This window comes from Caenorhabditis elegans, chromosome V (genome assembly GCF_000002985.6).
Source record: "Caenorhabditis elegans chromosome V".
Classification (NCBI taxonomy): Eukaryota; Metazoa; Nematoda; class Chromadorea; order Rhabditida; family Rhabditidae; genus Caenorhabditis; species Caenorhabditis elegans.
Genome location: NC_003283.11, coordinates 11,303,406 through 11,317,174, shown reverse-complemented (window position 1 = coordinate 11,317,174; position 13,769 = coordinate 11,303,406). Strand labels below are relative to the sequence as shown.

Here is a 13,769-nt window from a genome sequence, read left to right as displayed (position 1 = left end):
AAGTATCCGCTATTTTCGAAATTGTAACATGAAACTGTGATATTGTTTACATCAGAAGCATTTTAGACTTCAAAATCTTTCCATAAAAATCAGTGAGCCGAATCTTCGTCGAATGTAATTCATTCTTCGTTGTCGTCGTAAATATGACTACCTGAAAGATAAAAGGCTAATATTTGTATAGTAAAACAAGATGTTGGATTGTGGGTCACAATAAAGAAGTGGGCGTGGCATTTCATTCTCCGGAACACTATCCTTCACTGGTTTCAAACTTATGATTCATTTCAAATCTTTTCCATGATATTGCGAACGTACTTTCTCTCTTCGTTTCCGCTAATTTCCATTTCCCTACTATCCTGCATTTATTCCGTGAATGGATGTCAAGGCAAGGATACCGTAGCATTTTTTGTCAACGGAGATGCAAAACTACCCGCATCAGCAACGGCATGTTTCAATTCATGTGCTCTTGGGAATTGTACAGGTACGCCTATCAAATTGTTTTTAATTCCCTCATTTATTTATTTATTTTAATTTCAAGGAGCAATTTGTAATCTGTTATTATAAAATATTCCAAAAATTTTAGGAGTTTTATTCCAAGGAGACAAATGCATTGTAATCGACAAATCAAACTATTTTGGAAGAATCGAAGAGCGAAATTACATTGAGAAGAAATGCGTGAAAAAGGCTCCTCACAGGCTTCTTGTCAAAGAATGGGACGACAGAATACTTGTTGATAAGAGCCAATCAGTTCTTAAAGCTGAGACAAAATTAGAGTGTTTAAGTCTTTGTGCACAGGAGAAAAGATTCCCATGCCTATCTGCAATGTTCTACCGAGACAGTAAAGATTGTCTTTTGAACTCCGCGTCTAGTTCTTCAGCTAAATTGAAAATGGATACTGGTGGCTTCAAAGTTTCGTATATGGAGTTGCATGGATTAAAAGGTATGAACCAGTATTTAGAGTATTGTGGAAACAAAAACAACATTTTATTTTCTTCAAAGTCGAATTAAAAACGGGTTAAAATTCTTCATTTAACAATATAACTTTTTTGATTTTTTGCACTAACATCACTAATGAACATTCAAATATCTTTCAAAACACGAATCGTAAGCCATTTTCTTTCTGTTCCATCAATTCAATGTTAGGTCCATCCCTAATCCGGTCCGTCAAACTATTATTCAATTGAATAGTTGCAGAAGCGGTTCACTGCCTCAATGCGTTCAAGATGGTTGCATTTGACGCAATTGAAATCCGCGGAGAATCACGAATTTTCAATGGCTCCGATGGACTTGGAAAGTGTATGGAAAAATGCAAGGATTGTGATGTAGTGATGTACAACGAGGGATTCTCCGAATGTTACTCAGTTTGGAATGATCCATCAGGTCAATTGCTCGATTTTGTGAATGATGAATATCAAATACTCACAAATGCATGTTCTTATCAAAAAAAGACCTGTAATTCAAGAAACTCTTTGTATATTTCATATTCGAATCCAGATGAGAGTTTGAAATCGGAATGTCTAGAAAAATGCACAATGTCAGAAGAATGTCGATTTGCTTATCAGTCCAAAGATATGAATAATTGTTTGATTTCAAGAAGACGAATGGCATTGCCAATGTTAGCACAAAAGATATGTGCAGATGTTAATGATTTGAGTGATGGATCTGCTATTTTGTTTGATGAACTCGGTGGATGTAAGAATGAAAATGGACAGTTGATATCAAAAGATTTGGAACTTCATCAATGTATGCAGTTGTGTGCCACACATCCAACAAGAAGGTAAGAAATAAAAACAAATATTTTTTAAGCTTTGAAAATTTCAGCTGCGAATCAATCAGTTACACTAAATCACGGGATTGTTATTTACATGATGGTGCAGTTGAAACAGACAATGAAAACACAAATTGCTCGGTATTCACTTTGAACGTTATCACTTTTGAACAAGAACTGAAACCCAGTAAGTTATTTTCTAGAATTCGTACCAAAACATACAGTTTTAGCTACAATTGCACCAGGAGATTCTAAAGTTAAAAAGCCTCATAAAGCAAAAACATTCTCAACAGGAAACAAGAAGGACCAGAAGAAAGTTGAAGAAAGTTAGTATTTCTTCTAATTTTTACATAACTCAATTTATTTTTTATCCAGGAAAGCTGTACGTCAAAAAATCCTCAAAACTTGGATCGAGCCCACTTGATGTGAAAATTAGTACTCAATGTACTTTTGGATTTATTTCAGTAAAAGTTTCCCCTGGAAACCCGGATAATCACAATCTTGTTGGTGGAGAAATTTACGTTCGAAATGGTCACTCAAATTGTTCAAAAACAATTGGAACGGATGGAGAAGCGATTCTAAAGATCCGTCATAATGATACAACTTGTATCACTAAAAACGGAGATATTTACGAGACTGTAGTTGTTGTAACACAGAACGTGGAAAGTGTGGGAAATGCAACAGTGATAACGATCGATGATCAACTTTTCAAAGTGAGATGTGATTACTCGAATCAGAAAAATGCGGTGGCAGTGGCAAAAACAATGAATTTAAGGTAAACATTATATTGAAAACAGCGAAATAAATGTTTAATTCAGAACAACACAATTCAATAAACTCGATATCTATGGAAAAGTGAATGTGAAACCAATGAGTATGGAACTACGCGGAAAACGAGAAATTATTAAAGCTCGAACAGTGAAGCTCGGTCAAAGTCTTGATCTTGTTTTCACAGTCGATAATTCAACGTCAGCTCGTCACGTTTTTGTGAAGAAATGCACGGCTTACGATCAAAATGGCGATGAGAAAATAATTTTGATTAAAAATGGGTGAGTTATGTATAAAAACCGAAAAATAGCCTCAGTTAATACAACCTCAAGGGTGGTTCTAATCAGGGGATCTCAGCTGACACGCATGAAAAGCATCACAGGCGGGAATTGAACTCGGGTGTGTCGTGTCCCGAGGCAACACGATTGCCACTTGGCCACAAGTGAAACCACCGAAATTGCATAGAGGGTGGCAGACAAGAGTGCGGTGAATGTGAGAGAAGGAAAGAGATTGCACGGTAAAGGGAAAAAATGTGACAGATGGTTTTCTATCTTGGTTTTATGGGATTCTAACAAAATGCCTCGGATTAATCTTTATGGTCAGATGTGCTACCCAACATGCGAAGGAATACGTTTTACGAGATGAGATTAAGGAGACCGCTACAGGATTCGTATTACCGTTCCGAGCGTTTCGGTTTAAACAGGGAGAGGCTGTCAAGATTGAATGTGAGGTGAAGTACTGTGAAAAGTGTAAAAAGGTGAGATTTTTTGTTAATATTAAAAATTATTTTGGTAATATAATCTTCAACAATTTGTTGGACAACGCAACTATCAATATTGTTAGTTTTTTGTTCAAAAGTTCTAATCAACTCTCTACGGCATTGTTCCTAAAATCTGAGTTTATTCATACTATTTTCAGGCAAATTGTCCATCACGTAACCGCCGATTTACAACTTTTGATGAGAGTGAGGACACAACGTTAACTGGAAATGAAGATACTGAAAAAGTCCATGCCGAGCTTCTCGTTCAAACAATTGTAGACTCAACCCAATTAGATGGTTATTGCCTTCAATTGAACCGTTGGATTGCACTAATTTCCTTAACTGTAATTATAATTTCAATTCAATTCCTACTCGTGATCTATATTTGTCTCAGAAATCGTTTCCTCGATACAAAGAATATCTGATATGGGTGTTTGGTTTTTTGATTTTTTATTTGTTTAATGTCTTTATGTTCGGTAAGAACATTCTCATAATAAAGATAATAATACATGAATTGTCATATTTACACATTTAAAATTTCAGCAGCACAATTGACTTTCACTGGGAACCACGTACTTGATGGATTTTTGAACCTTAGAATATACTCTCCCGGTGCAACAAGTTTCTCGCCAAACTCTGGTAACTGAAAATACATTTTAGTGCAAATTCAACAAAACAGGGAAGAAACAAACCTTAAGACTTGTAACTGTGATCTTCGGCCAGATAGCCATCTCTTTACCAGCGTCTCGTTTAACAATCTCGAAGTCAACGTCTCCACTGGTTGTGTAATTCCAAACCAGTTTACCTTCCGTCGTAGTTTTTCTGTGAAAAAGGACATTATTTTCTCGGAATTGTTTCAGAAGGTGTGAATGGTTTTGTAGTTTTTGCACAAAATTTTCACGATTCTGTGCGAATCGGCAATTTTTGGAAATTTTCTCTCATGAAAATTATATGAAATGAAAACATTTTAATAAATAAATACTCTAACATAAAAAAATTTAATTGTAAGTAACATCAAATAAAATTCGATTTCCTCTAAATTTATAACTTACATGATATACTCTGATGTCTGGAATGCTTTTATCGAGTAACTCTTTCCTTTCGGTGCCTTGAGAATCCCGTTTTTAACCCAAATATACTCTTGTGGTTTATAATCTTCTTTGGTAATTCTCTTTGGTTGTTTACATGCTCCTTCTGGTGGATCTGCATATCCAGTATCATCACGATATGTTCCTCCATATTCGACTGGAATTGCCTCCGGCTCCAAATATTTTTTCAAATCTTCCACGTTGCTCAAGAAAGCTAACTTTTCTACTGTATTAGGGTCCACGAGTCGTTTAGTGACTTGCCACATGACGGATATAATTCCAGGTGGATTGATAAGAAGAAGCTTGCACAACTAAAATATTGAATTTCTCGTTTTGTTCAAGTAAAAACTGAAATTATACACTCACGTGTTCGCTGAAATATTCTGCCCAAACTTGCACCACGAGCCGTGCCAACTGTGCAGGTCCTGACAACGGATTCATGAAATCCATTAGATTTAATCCTTTCAAATCCAGAATACAGACGACTGAAGATGTTTTTCCTGTCTTTCTTTCAGTGTGTGCCATTGCTCTTGAAAAATTTTCTTGGAGCATAAAGTATGAGTGAAGAACATAGCTCAATGGCATCACTTTTAAAATTTCTTTGATATCAGTTCCTTCCATTTTTTGTACAAACACATGAAGATTTTTTGATGTGACTTCATAGTTAAGTTGAGAAATATGGAATCTCTGAAAAACAACAAAAGGTGTAATTCTATCCAGTGTTGGGAAGTCTCACCTCAAAACAATCCTTTCCAATATTTACGGTTGTAAAAATATCGAGATCGTTGATTTTTTCATATCCCATTAGTTTACGATGTTCGAATAACTGTATAATTTTCTGGCGTGTCTTTTCCACATCTCCATTATTTGCATTCAAAAATCTGGCAAAGAAGAATGGAGAATCGATTTTATCAGGTACGGATGGGATTGAAACTCTGCAAAAATTACTTTCTCAAAAATGGTTTTTCACAAAAATGTGCTGTAAAATGTTTTCAGGTTAAATGTTTTCAGGTGTTGTTGTTGGAAATTGGCGTCCAAAACCGAAATTTTTTTTTTGCTTTTTATTACTCTCAAATCCTCAATAGATTTATCGGAATGCAAGTCAACAATTTGAAAATGTCAAAAACTAGTAGCCGTTGCCCAAATTAAATGTCAAATTCACTGGAACGGAAAATTGTCAACTAAAAATTAAAAAAAAACTCACTTTAATTTTTCAGCCTTTTCCAAAATGTCTGCACTGAATTTCTTCGCTGTGATCATATCGTCAATCATTTTTGAATTTGTTGTTTCACGAGTGATTTCTTCGACAAAAAACGTGTATATAGCAAGGGACAGTCTAAAAAATAAATCTGGCTGTGGGAGGCGGTCTCCTAAAAAATGAAAAAAAGTGATTGATGGAGACAGGTTTTCAGATTAATATGCAGGAAAAGAAAGTCGTGCTGTTTTAACTGTTATCAGCAGTCATCACCAATTGATTATGTGATTATACATATAATAGTTATGTTATCATTTTATCACTAGAAGGGGCGAACACAATGGAAAAAAATGAGGACTTGATCAGTAGTGATATGACGTGTTAAATACAAGACATTCGGCGAAGGATGGTCGAGAGAAAATAATTTCGTGTTTTGTGATTTTAGAAAATTTTGGAAAAAAAGCGAAGATGCCAAACCTCAAGGTTGAATGGAACCTAGAGAGAAAGGTTGAAAAAAAGTGAGACCGAAAAAGGAACAATTTTAGATTATACTAGTAGTGCGCGGTCTCCTATAGTCGGTGGTTAGTAAGAGAGAAGTAAACAGGAATAGAGATGGCAGCAAGATGGTCAACAAAGGGAAATAGAGAGGTGTCGTTTAATACGGTAGTCACACATACACATAAAAGTTGAAGCCCCGGCTTGTAAAGAATGAATTGTTGTAAGAAATAGTTGAAGAGAATGAGCGTACAATTGTATTCAATGGGTGGAGACAATTTCAGATTGTTTTTCAGATTGTTGAATACCTTGTGATGAGGAAGGGATAGGTTTAATTGAAAAAAAGAATCAGGTGGAAAAAGGGTAAAGGAATAGAGAATGATGAACGTACAAAAATTTGGAAAATGAATTTGAAGTATTACACAAGTGGGGAATATTAAAAAATAGGAGGAAAATCATTTTTAAAACAATTATAAATTCGTATTTATGAATCGCGGGATTATTTAATCCACATAATATACATTTGAAGATAAGAGTGGATAAGATTGGATGAACCGTTCGGTATTTTCAGGTAGCTTATCAAAAAACATTTATTCAGTTATACGGCTGCTGGAAATTTTTAGTTGATGATTAAAGTAGACGTTTCATGCTTTGGTAATTTTTTTCTGCGTGATATTTTATTATCTCCATGTACTAGTTGTTACAATAATATCTCTACGTCTTTAACAACATCCCTGTCCAAATTATATCGTTTGTATCTGAAAAAATGTACCGGAAATTACCACACATCCATCTCATTTAAAGATATCCATTACTCAAGAGAATTTGTCCTTCTATAGCCCAATATTTTCTTCTTCATTGTGATGTCGTGTATGAACAAATCTGAAACCATTTCCAAACATCTCATTCAAAGCTCCACAGGGTATTCTCTTGTCCGCACCCTTGCTCAACCACAAAAATATAAGCATTTATGAAAAATTGGCGTATTTTCGTCTCCCTTTTCCATCTCTTCAAGGGGTTTTCACCACTTTCACCCAGTGCCACCACCAACAGAATTCGCCACTCACTTTTTTTCTTTTTTCTTTCTTCAATTGCCTCATTTATTCAAGGATGAGCACATACTTATGCTGGCGTTTTTGAATAAAAATTGAGCAAAAATGAAGAAGAATTCCGCATATTGGAAGAAGAGGAAGAAGAAGACTCCAAATGTTTAGTTTTGATGACTTGGAGTGAGAAATAAAAAAGAAAATTTTTAATTGTTTTGTTACTAAGTGTTAAGTCTCAGGATCTGTAATTTTTGTTGGAATCCATTACAATTTAAAATAGATTTAATATATTTTTCAGTTCTATTTCAATTTATTACTGATTTAGGACAAATTCGCTCACTAGGATAGTATTTCAGCTCATAATTAATGCTCCGAATGAAATCTATGGCAAGCTACAAAATTTTTTCTTAATCTAGTTGTTCCAGATTTGCAAATTTCTCTAAATGGCCTAGTAATTATCTGTCTTTCACAATCAGTCACTTTTCATCTTTTTGGTTTTATCTTCAAACGTTTTCATCTAGGACATTCTTTGAGTTCGACTCGTCTCCAAATAATTCTACAAAAGAAGTCCCATTGAGATACTTCAAAATAGTCCACTTTAAGTCTTTTATGTCTCTTTTTCTCTACATTTATGCTTTTCCCGAATAAGTATGCAGCGTGCATCATAACCCATTAAGTATCCGGAATTTGGCAAAATTTAGGATTTTCAGGAATGTTTCTTCCATGACTCAGTATTTTTATCAGAACAACCCACATAAAAGCTGGGTCACGACCCACGTGATAGGGAACCGGGTTCTAAACAAACTCTTGCTATTTCACTCTTAATCTCTTTTTTGTATCCAGAAATCTCCTGCAGGGGAAAATAGCAGCTGTGTGCTCCCGCGCCGCCCTCTGCTCCCCCTCTTGTCACTTTCTCTTCCTATCTTGAGGGTTCTATCTTCCTCATCATCATCATCATCATCTACATCAGTCGTGGCGAAGCCCAAAGCACTTTCATGTGCCACTACAACCTCATCCACCCCGCCCATTGGTTCTTCTTTCTTCAATTTTTCCGAGTGTGTGATTCTTGTCTTTGTTTATGTCAACGAAGCCGCAAACTACTCTTCTTCTCACCACCCCTGCCTGTCAAAAAGCCTATTGGTCCTCTCGTTTTTTTTCTAGTGAGCTGATTCTGTAAATGAATAAGGGACACTGTGCTAGTGGTAGTTTCTGGTTAAGATTTCTGCAGGACATTCGTCTGCATGCTCTTGCAATTAAAATGCACTTTCTATCATTGAAATGTATAACAGAGGGATACCTAATCTCATTTGAAATTCATTTTATTGATTAGAATTTGGTTTTCTCGAAGTATTAGGGAATCTCCAGGGTTTGAAAATTTCGTACTTTGATGCATGCAGACTAATTTTTTTAAATTCTTTATTTCTCAGTGGTTTTATGATAGTTTTGCTATAAATAAATATAATTCAACAAGTACATGTCTGTGTTATTTTTTCTCAATATCGATTTTTCAATTTTTAATTTCGCATGTTTTTTTTTCAATTTCGCATCGTTATATGCAGATATCTCCGATATTAAAATTATTTATATATTTTTAATTGAAAATAATTGCAGGTAATTATGGTAGAAGCCACATCAGTGGCTGAAAGAGAACAATGGTCCTCGTGGGCCGACTTTATTATGAGTTGCATCGGTTACGCAATCGGTCTTGGTAACGTCTGGCGTTTTCCATATCTTTGTTACCAGAACGGAGGAGGTGGGTTGCCGTGTGTCAGTTTGTCAAAATATCAATAATAACTGGGGTACCAGAGAGAAATTCCCCCGAAACTTGATCCGCAGGCTGCTCAAAGATTAGTTCTTTCTTTCTTTTCGTTTTCCTATACCCTCGTCAATCATCTTTTCAATACTCATTTTGTGTGTTGTCTATAAGATTAATAGGAAGGTCGAAACAGCTTGTGCGGGGAGGGTGTGAAAATTTGGGGAGACAATCTTTTGGAAGAAGAGAAACGATCGGATGGGAAGCAATCGGACAAATTGTCAGTCATTGGATGGGCTTTCCGCCACGCAATTTGTCACTCGGGAAATGCTGCCCTTCCCGTGTCATGTCCCGTCTGATGCTCATAGATACCCTGTGCTCTTTTCTCAATCATAAATCACAATTTGCAGGCGCGTTTCTCATTCCATATTGCATCTCATTGGTCTTCTGCGGAGCACCTCTATTCATTCTGGAAACATCATGGGGACAACTCATGTCTGTCGGAGGACTTGGAATGTTCAAAATTTGCCCTATTTTCAAAGGTACGAGACAAAAAAAAACAAGAAATGAACAGTTGTTAGATAGCAAGAAAACATTGAACTGATAGAATGTTTCGACATCTTGGAATTTATAGCCAATCTATCGACCAAGTTGGTCCAATAGATGTAAACTTGATCCCCAAGATTTGCCTACCTTTTCTCCATTGTGTGCCTTTTGAACCAAGCTTATGTTTTTAGCCCAATTTGGCAAAGACGTTGTCACTAAATGCCTATACAATTATTTTCAAAATTATTCTGAAAATTTGAAGAAACTGTGACATAGTTATATAATTATAGGCGTTGGTATCGCTGCAGCTGTGATGGCTTTTTGGCTCAACATCTACTACATTGTCGTTCTTTCCTGGGCTGCGACCTATCTTTATAACTCATTTACAATGTCTGATGTTCCTTGGAAGAACTGTGATCATGCATGGAATACACCGAACTGCCGATCGGAATATGTCAAGATTCCATGTGACAGTAACCGAACAATTGCTGAATTCTTTAACGTTAAAGTTCTTACCCATGATCATATTCACGAATACAAAAAGCAATTTTTCGTTGGAGAAAAAATGAATTGGACTGTATGCTCGGCTGCTGATCTTTCTGTTGTTTCTCCAGTAAAAGAATTCTGGAAGTGAGTCTCCTATTTGACAGTAATTTCAAATAAAAAACTATTTCAGCCACCGAGTGTTAGGAATTTCTTCTGGTCTCGAAAATCCAGGTGGCATCCGTTGGGATCTTGCACTTTTCCTTCTTCTCGTCTGGATTATTTGCTATCTTTGTATTTTCAAAGGTGTTAAGTGGACAGGAAAAGTTGTATACATCACTGCTTCTTTCCCATATATGATGCTTTTCTGTCTTCTCATCCGTGGGCTGACGCTAGAAGGCGCTGGTGTTGGGCTCGAGTTTTATCTGAAACCCGATTTCAGCAAGTTGTTAGAGTCAAAAGTATGGGTTGATGCAGTAACTCAAGTGTTTTTCTCGTATGGTCTTGGACTTGGAGCTCTCGTGGCACTGGGAAGTTACAACAAGTTTAACAATAATGTTTACAAGTAAGTTTTTAGTTTTTGGAAAAAATATTCTTGTTCAACGTTACGTTAGATTAATTATTCCGTGGTATGCAGGTTGAGTGAAATTTACTTTGAAATTTTCGGGTATTTGAAAAGTTTAAAAGCATCGTTTATTTTTACAAGTTTTTTAAAAGTAATATCTCAATTATATTAAAAGTAAATCTTAAATTGTAACATTTTCAGACAAGCACTCACGGTATGCTTTGTCAACAGCGGAACTTCAGTATTTGCCGGGTTCGTTATTTTCTCATTCATCGGATTCATGGCAACTCAACAAGAAAAAAGTGTAGCCGAAGTAGCTCAAGCGGGCCCTGGACTTTTATTCCTTGCCTATCCATCTGGAATTCTTCAACTTCCATACACCCAATTTTGGTCTTGTCTCTTTTTCTTGATGGTTCTTTTCTTGGGAGTTGACTCTCAATTTTGTACAATGGAAGGATTTTTCACCGCTATCATTGACGAGTTCCCACAAATTCGACGAAAAAAATACGGACGAGAAATATTTGTGGGAGTGATCTGCGTTATATCATATCTTATTGGGTTGACTACAGTAACCGAAGGTGGTTTTTATGTATTCCAACTGTTTGATTTCTATGCAGCATCTGGATGGGCACTTTTATGGCTTCTTTTCTTTGAATGTATTGCAATTTCATGGAGTTTAGGAATCGATCGTTGGTATGAACATATGAAGAGTATGATTGGTTATTATCCAAGTGCTTGGTGGAAGTTTTGCTGGGTTTTTGCAACACCGTCTGTATGTTTCGGAGTTCTTTTATTCGGACTAATTAAATATCAACCACTTCGTATTGATGCCTACAATTATGACTACCCGGTATGGGGACATATCTTCGGATGGTTCTTATCGCTTTCTTCAATGCTTTGTATTCCCGGATATGCTATTTGGATATGGTTCAAAACTCCAGGAACTGTTCAAGAGGTATATGTTTAAGAAAACGTACGGTTTTTATATTAAAAGTTGTGTAAGTAAGCTCAAAATTCCTGTGGCCGGTTTTTATATTTTCGGTCGTATATGGAAGTCCTAAAAAGTAATTATTTTTGTAATATTTTACTATTTTTCTGTTTGCGTTGTTTTTTTGTTAAACACAAAAAATTGTATGGTTCTTTTAATAAGTGCTAGGAAAAATGTTTTTCATTGATCTTTTTACTCTTTCATTGTCAGACTAAAAAAATATACATACATTAATTCGGCTCTCTTTAAAAAAAAGTGTTTATTTTTAAGAAAATCAAATTGCTGTGCCGACCCGACATTGAAATCAAAGGTGCAATGGAAAATGCAGAAAATCTGGAGCTTGTTGAAGATTTCCAGAATGCGATCTAAACTAATGTTTCCCAATCTATTATAGGAATTAATCCGTATATATTTACTTGTTTCCAAATTTTTTCCACTTATTCCTAACTATCTCTTTTTTGCTGTCTCTCTCCAATCCCATCCGTGACATTCCTTCGATGCCAATCTTTCTTCTTTCTTCCTTACTAAAGTTCATTAGTATTACTGCCGTTTGTTTTTATTTTTAAGATTTATACAAACTTTTTTCCCCGAAACTTTGATTTTTGAATAGATTCTTTCACTTCAATTTTATATGAATAAAATGATAATTGATTATTGGTTTTGGTTCTTACATTTTTTCCAACTAAGACAGCTGAAAAAAGAGGCTCAGGAAACTTTAATATATTTTCCGCATTTATGCCAACATGGCAACCGCGACGATTCCAGAGTTGGAAGCATATTATTATTCTCATTATTTATTAAAATGTACCCGAACATATTCGTTTTTCGAAACCGAACAATTTCTAGAAATTTCATCTTATGCATTATTTTTTCTGACCACTCCTATAAATTTTCTTGGAATTTATTGCATTATTTTTAAGACGCCAAATGAAATGTTACCTATAAAATGGTGTATGTTATATTTGCATTTACTGTAAGTATAGTGTCAATTAATTCCTAAATATTTTATACTTTTAGTGCAACATTCTCAAGTTTATGCCTAACAGGAGTTATGATGCCGTATGTTTTCATTCCAGCATGTGCTGGATTCACTGTCGGATTACTTCCATATCTTGGTGTATCCACTCAACTTCAAGGATACATAGGAATTGGTTGTTTAGGAAGTTAGAATTATGACCTTTCACTTCAAAAGTGCATGCTTGCCAAACAGATATTTTTAAAGTTTTGAGATCTCGATTTTTCCTGAAAAATTTAAACAATTTCTGATATATGTAGTATTTTATCCCATTACTAAAATTGATCAATACAATTTAAGATCTCGTAGTTTTCATTTCAGTGCTTGCTCTCTCACTACCAATTTTGTTTGAAAATAGACAAAGATATCTTGTTAATAGCTTCAAAATCACTCGACCCATCTCGCGAATAATATTTTACGGATTCAATGTACTATTTGTACCAATCTCGTTGTTCGGCGTATTTGCAATATTTCCTGAACAACAATCAGCTCGGCAGGCGATTCTTCGTACCCTTCCCTGTCCTACAGAAACATATTTTACGCATTCTGTTTTTGTATTGAGTTTGAACCATACTCCAATCATCACATATTTGTGTGCTTTATCAATAGTCGCCGTCGTGCAGATTCTATTTTTTGGTGGTCACTCGTTAACTTACCTGAAAACAGACGCAAGAAAATTATCTGTTGCCACGAGACAACTACAGAAACGATTTTTCTTGGTTATATGTATACAGTTGGTACTTCCATGTATTATTTTGTTTATCCCAGTAGTTTATTTCATATATTCCATGCTCAGTGGTTATTACAACCAAGGTTTCACAAAAAGCACTGATATTTTAAGTTAAATATTTAAATTTCAGCTTTGAATAATATAAGTTTTGTCACCATAACGTTGTATGGTGCAACTGCAACAATTACTATGATTTTTCTTCATAAACCTTACAAAAAATTTGTGTTCAGCTCATTCCCATCATGTCAGTCGAGGACGAATGTAGTGAAACCTCGGGAATGGGTTCGTCGGAATGCAGTCTCAGTTACAACACCTGTCTCATTTTGAATCTTCTTATCACTTCATAAATTATATTTTACTATTCTAGTTACACTTATTTTATATCAAATAAATTCAAGTTACAGCATCACAGAGGTGCCTTTTTCACGCTCCTTAGCTCACGGCACCTCTTGAATTTCCCAACATGAATCTGAGAATTGTTATTAATAAATCGATAAAACAATTTTGTGTTTTTTAATGTTCAATATACTAGGCAATTCGTAGCAACTTCTCAACCAGTTTCAAAAATTTCA

The 13,769-nt window shown here is 35.3% G+C and overlaps 4 protein-coding genes and 6 non-coding genes across 11 annotated transcripts; 7 read left to right on the top strand and 3 right to left on the bottom strand.

The window, feature by feature from the left end:
* Positions 1 to 273: 273 nt before the first annotated feature.
* On the top strand, positions 274 to 3,813 carry cutl-18 (CUTiclin-Like). Its single transcript, NM_073474.6, has 9 exons — positions 274 to 478; positions 581 to 937; positions 1,192 to 1,774; positions 1,819 to 1,952; positions 1,996 to 2,091; positions 2,141 to 2,540; positions 2,584 to 2,814; positions 3,137 to 3,290; positions 3,452 to 3,813. The coding sequence occupies exons 1-9, from the start codon at positions 295 to 297 to the stop codon at positions 3,716 to 3,718; spliced, it is 2,406 nt and encodes an 801-aa protein (NP_505875.2). The 5' UTR covers positions 274 to 294; the 3' UTR covers positions 3,719 to 3,813.
* On the bottom strand, positions 2,843 to 2,917 carry T03F7.8. Its single transcript, NR_003480.1, has one exon. It is a non-coding gene; the product is annotated as a small nucleolar RNA T03F7.8 (small nucleolar RNA).
* T03F7.14 lies at positions 2,859 to 2,952 on the top strand. Its single transcript, NR_069483.1, has one exon. It is a non-coding gene; the product is annotated as an Unclassified non-coding RNA T03F7.14 (non-coding RNA).
* T03F7.7 (CRAL-TRIO domain-containing protein) lies at positions 3,730 to 5,753 on the bottom strand. Of its 2 annotated transcripts, none has more exons than NM_182373.6 (6): positions 5,586 to 5,753; positions 5,118 to 5,316; positions 4,748 to 5,068; positions 4,346 to 4,692; positions 3,986 to 4,115; positions 3,730 to 3,936 (listed from the first exon to the last, which is right to left on the bottom strand). In NM_182373.6, the coding sequence occupies exons 1-6, from the start codon at positions 5,651 to 5,653 to the stop codon at positions 3,817 to 3,819; spliced, it is 1,185 nt and encodes a 394-aa protein (NP_872173.1). In that variant the 5' UTR covers positions 5,654 to 5,753; the 3' UTR covers positions 3,730 to 3,816. The 2 variants fall into 2 exon arrangements, with proteins under 2 accessions (NP_872173.1, NP_505874.1); NM_073473.7 differs by having other exon boundaries at positions 3,731 to 3,929; positions 5,586 to 5,724.
* A 1,393-nt stretch (positions 5,754 to 7,146) lies between these two features.
* Positions 7,147 to 7,266, top strand: T03F7.13. The gene has a single exon (NR_069482.1). It is a non-coding gene; the product is annotated as an Unclassified non-coding RNA T03F7.13 (non-coding RNA).
* A 642-nt stretch (positions 7,267 to 7,908) lies between these two features.
* T03F7.15 lies at positions 7,909 to 8,074 on the top strand. The gene has a single exon (NR_069481.1). It is a non-coding gene; the product is annotated as an Unclassified non-coding RNA T03F7.15 (non-coding RNA).
* A 121-nt stretch (positions 8,075 to 8,195) lies between these two features.
* On the top strand, positions 8,196 to 8,417 carry T03F7.10. Its single transcript, NR_069480.1, has one exon. It is a non-coding gene; the product is annotated as an Unclassified non-coding RNA T03F7.10 (non-coding RNA).
* A 311-nt stretch (positions 8,418 to 8,728) lies between these two features.
* Positions 8,729 to 12,105, top strand: snf-11 (Transporter). The gene is made up of 6 exons (NM_073472.8): positions 8,729 to 8,870; positions 9,281 to 9,412; positions 9,707 to 10,046; positions 10,093 to 10,464; positions 10,666 to 11,419; positions 11,723 to 12,105. Exons 1-6 carry the CDS (start codon positions 8,735 to 8,737, stop codon positions 11,819 to 11,821), a joined length of 1,833 nt encoding a protein of 610 aa, NP_505873.2. The 5' UTR covers positions 8,729 to 8,734; the 3' UTR covers positions 11,822 to 12,105.
* On the bottom strand, positions 9,115 to 9,257 carry T03F7.11. Its single transcript, NR_069479.1, has one exon. It is a non-coding gene; the product is annotated as an Unclassified non-coding RNA T03F7.11 (non-coding RNA).
* A 90-nt stretch (positions 12,106 to 12,195) lies between the features above and the next one.
* On the top strand, positions 12,196 to 13,524 carry srh-45 (Serpentine Receptor, class H; the record flags this gene model as incomplete). The annotated part of the gene is made up of 4 exons (NM_073471.2): positions 12,196 to 12,425; positions 12,470 to 12,615; positions 12,789 to 13,280; positions 13,328 to 13,524. The coding sequence occupies 4 exons, from the start codon at positions 12,196 to 12,198 to the stop codon at positions 13,522 to 13,524; spliced, it is 1,065 nt and encodes a 354-aa protein (NP_505872.2).
* Positions 13,525 to 13,769: the final 245 nt, after the last annotated feature.

Bases quoted from the DNA above. Each gene is read 5' to 3' on its own strand.
- cutl-18 (NM_073474.6), top strand. From the start codon at position 295: ATGATATTGCGAACGTACTTTCTCTCTTCGTTTCCGCTAATTTCCATT. The intron at 2,092-2,140 runs GTTAGTATTTCT...TTTTTTATCCAG, and splicing joins CCAGAAGAAAGTTGAAGAAA to GAAAGCTGTACGTCAAAAAA. The intron at 2,541-2,583 runs GTAAACATTATA...TGTTTAATTCAG, and splicing joins GCAAAAACAATGAATTTAAG to AACAACACAATTCAATAAAC.
- T03F7.7 (NM_182373.6), bottom strand. From the start codon at position 5,653: ATGATTGACGATATGATCACAGCGAAGAAATTCAGTGCAGACATTTTG. The intron at 5,317-5,585 runs GTGAGTTTTTTT...TAATTTTTGCAG, and splicing joins GAAAAGGCTGAAAAATTAAA to AGTTTCAATCCCATCCGTAC. The intron at 5,069-5,117 runs GTGAGACTTCCC...GTTGTTTTTCAG, and splicing joins TTGGAAAGGATTGTTTTGAG to AGATTCCATATTTCTCAACT.
- snf-11 (NM_073472.8), top strand. From the start codon at position 8,735: ATGGTAGAAGCCACATCAGTGGCTGAAAGAGAACAATGGTCCTCGTGG. The intron at 9,413-9,706 runs GTACGAGACAAA...ATATAATTATAG, and splicing joins AATTTGCCCTATTTTCAAAG to GCGTTGGTATCGCTGCAGCT. The intron at 10,465-10,665 runs GTAAGTTTTTAG...TAACATTTTCAG, and splicing joins TTTAACAATAATGTTTACAA to ACAAGCACTCACGGTATGCT.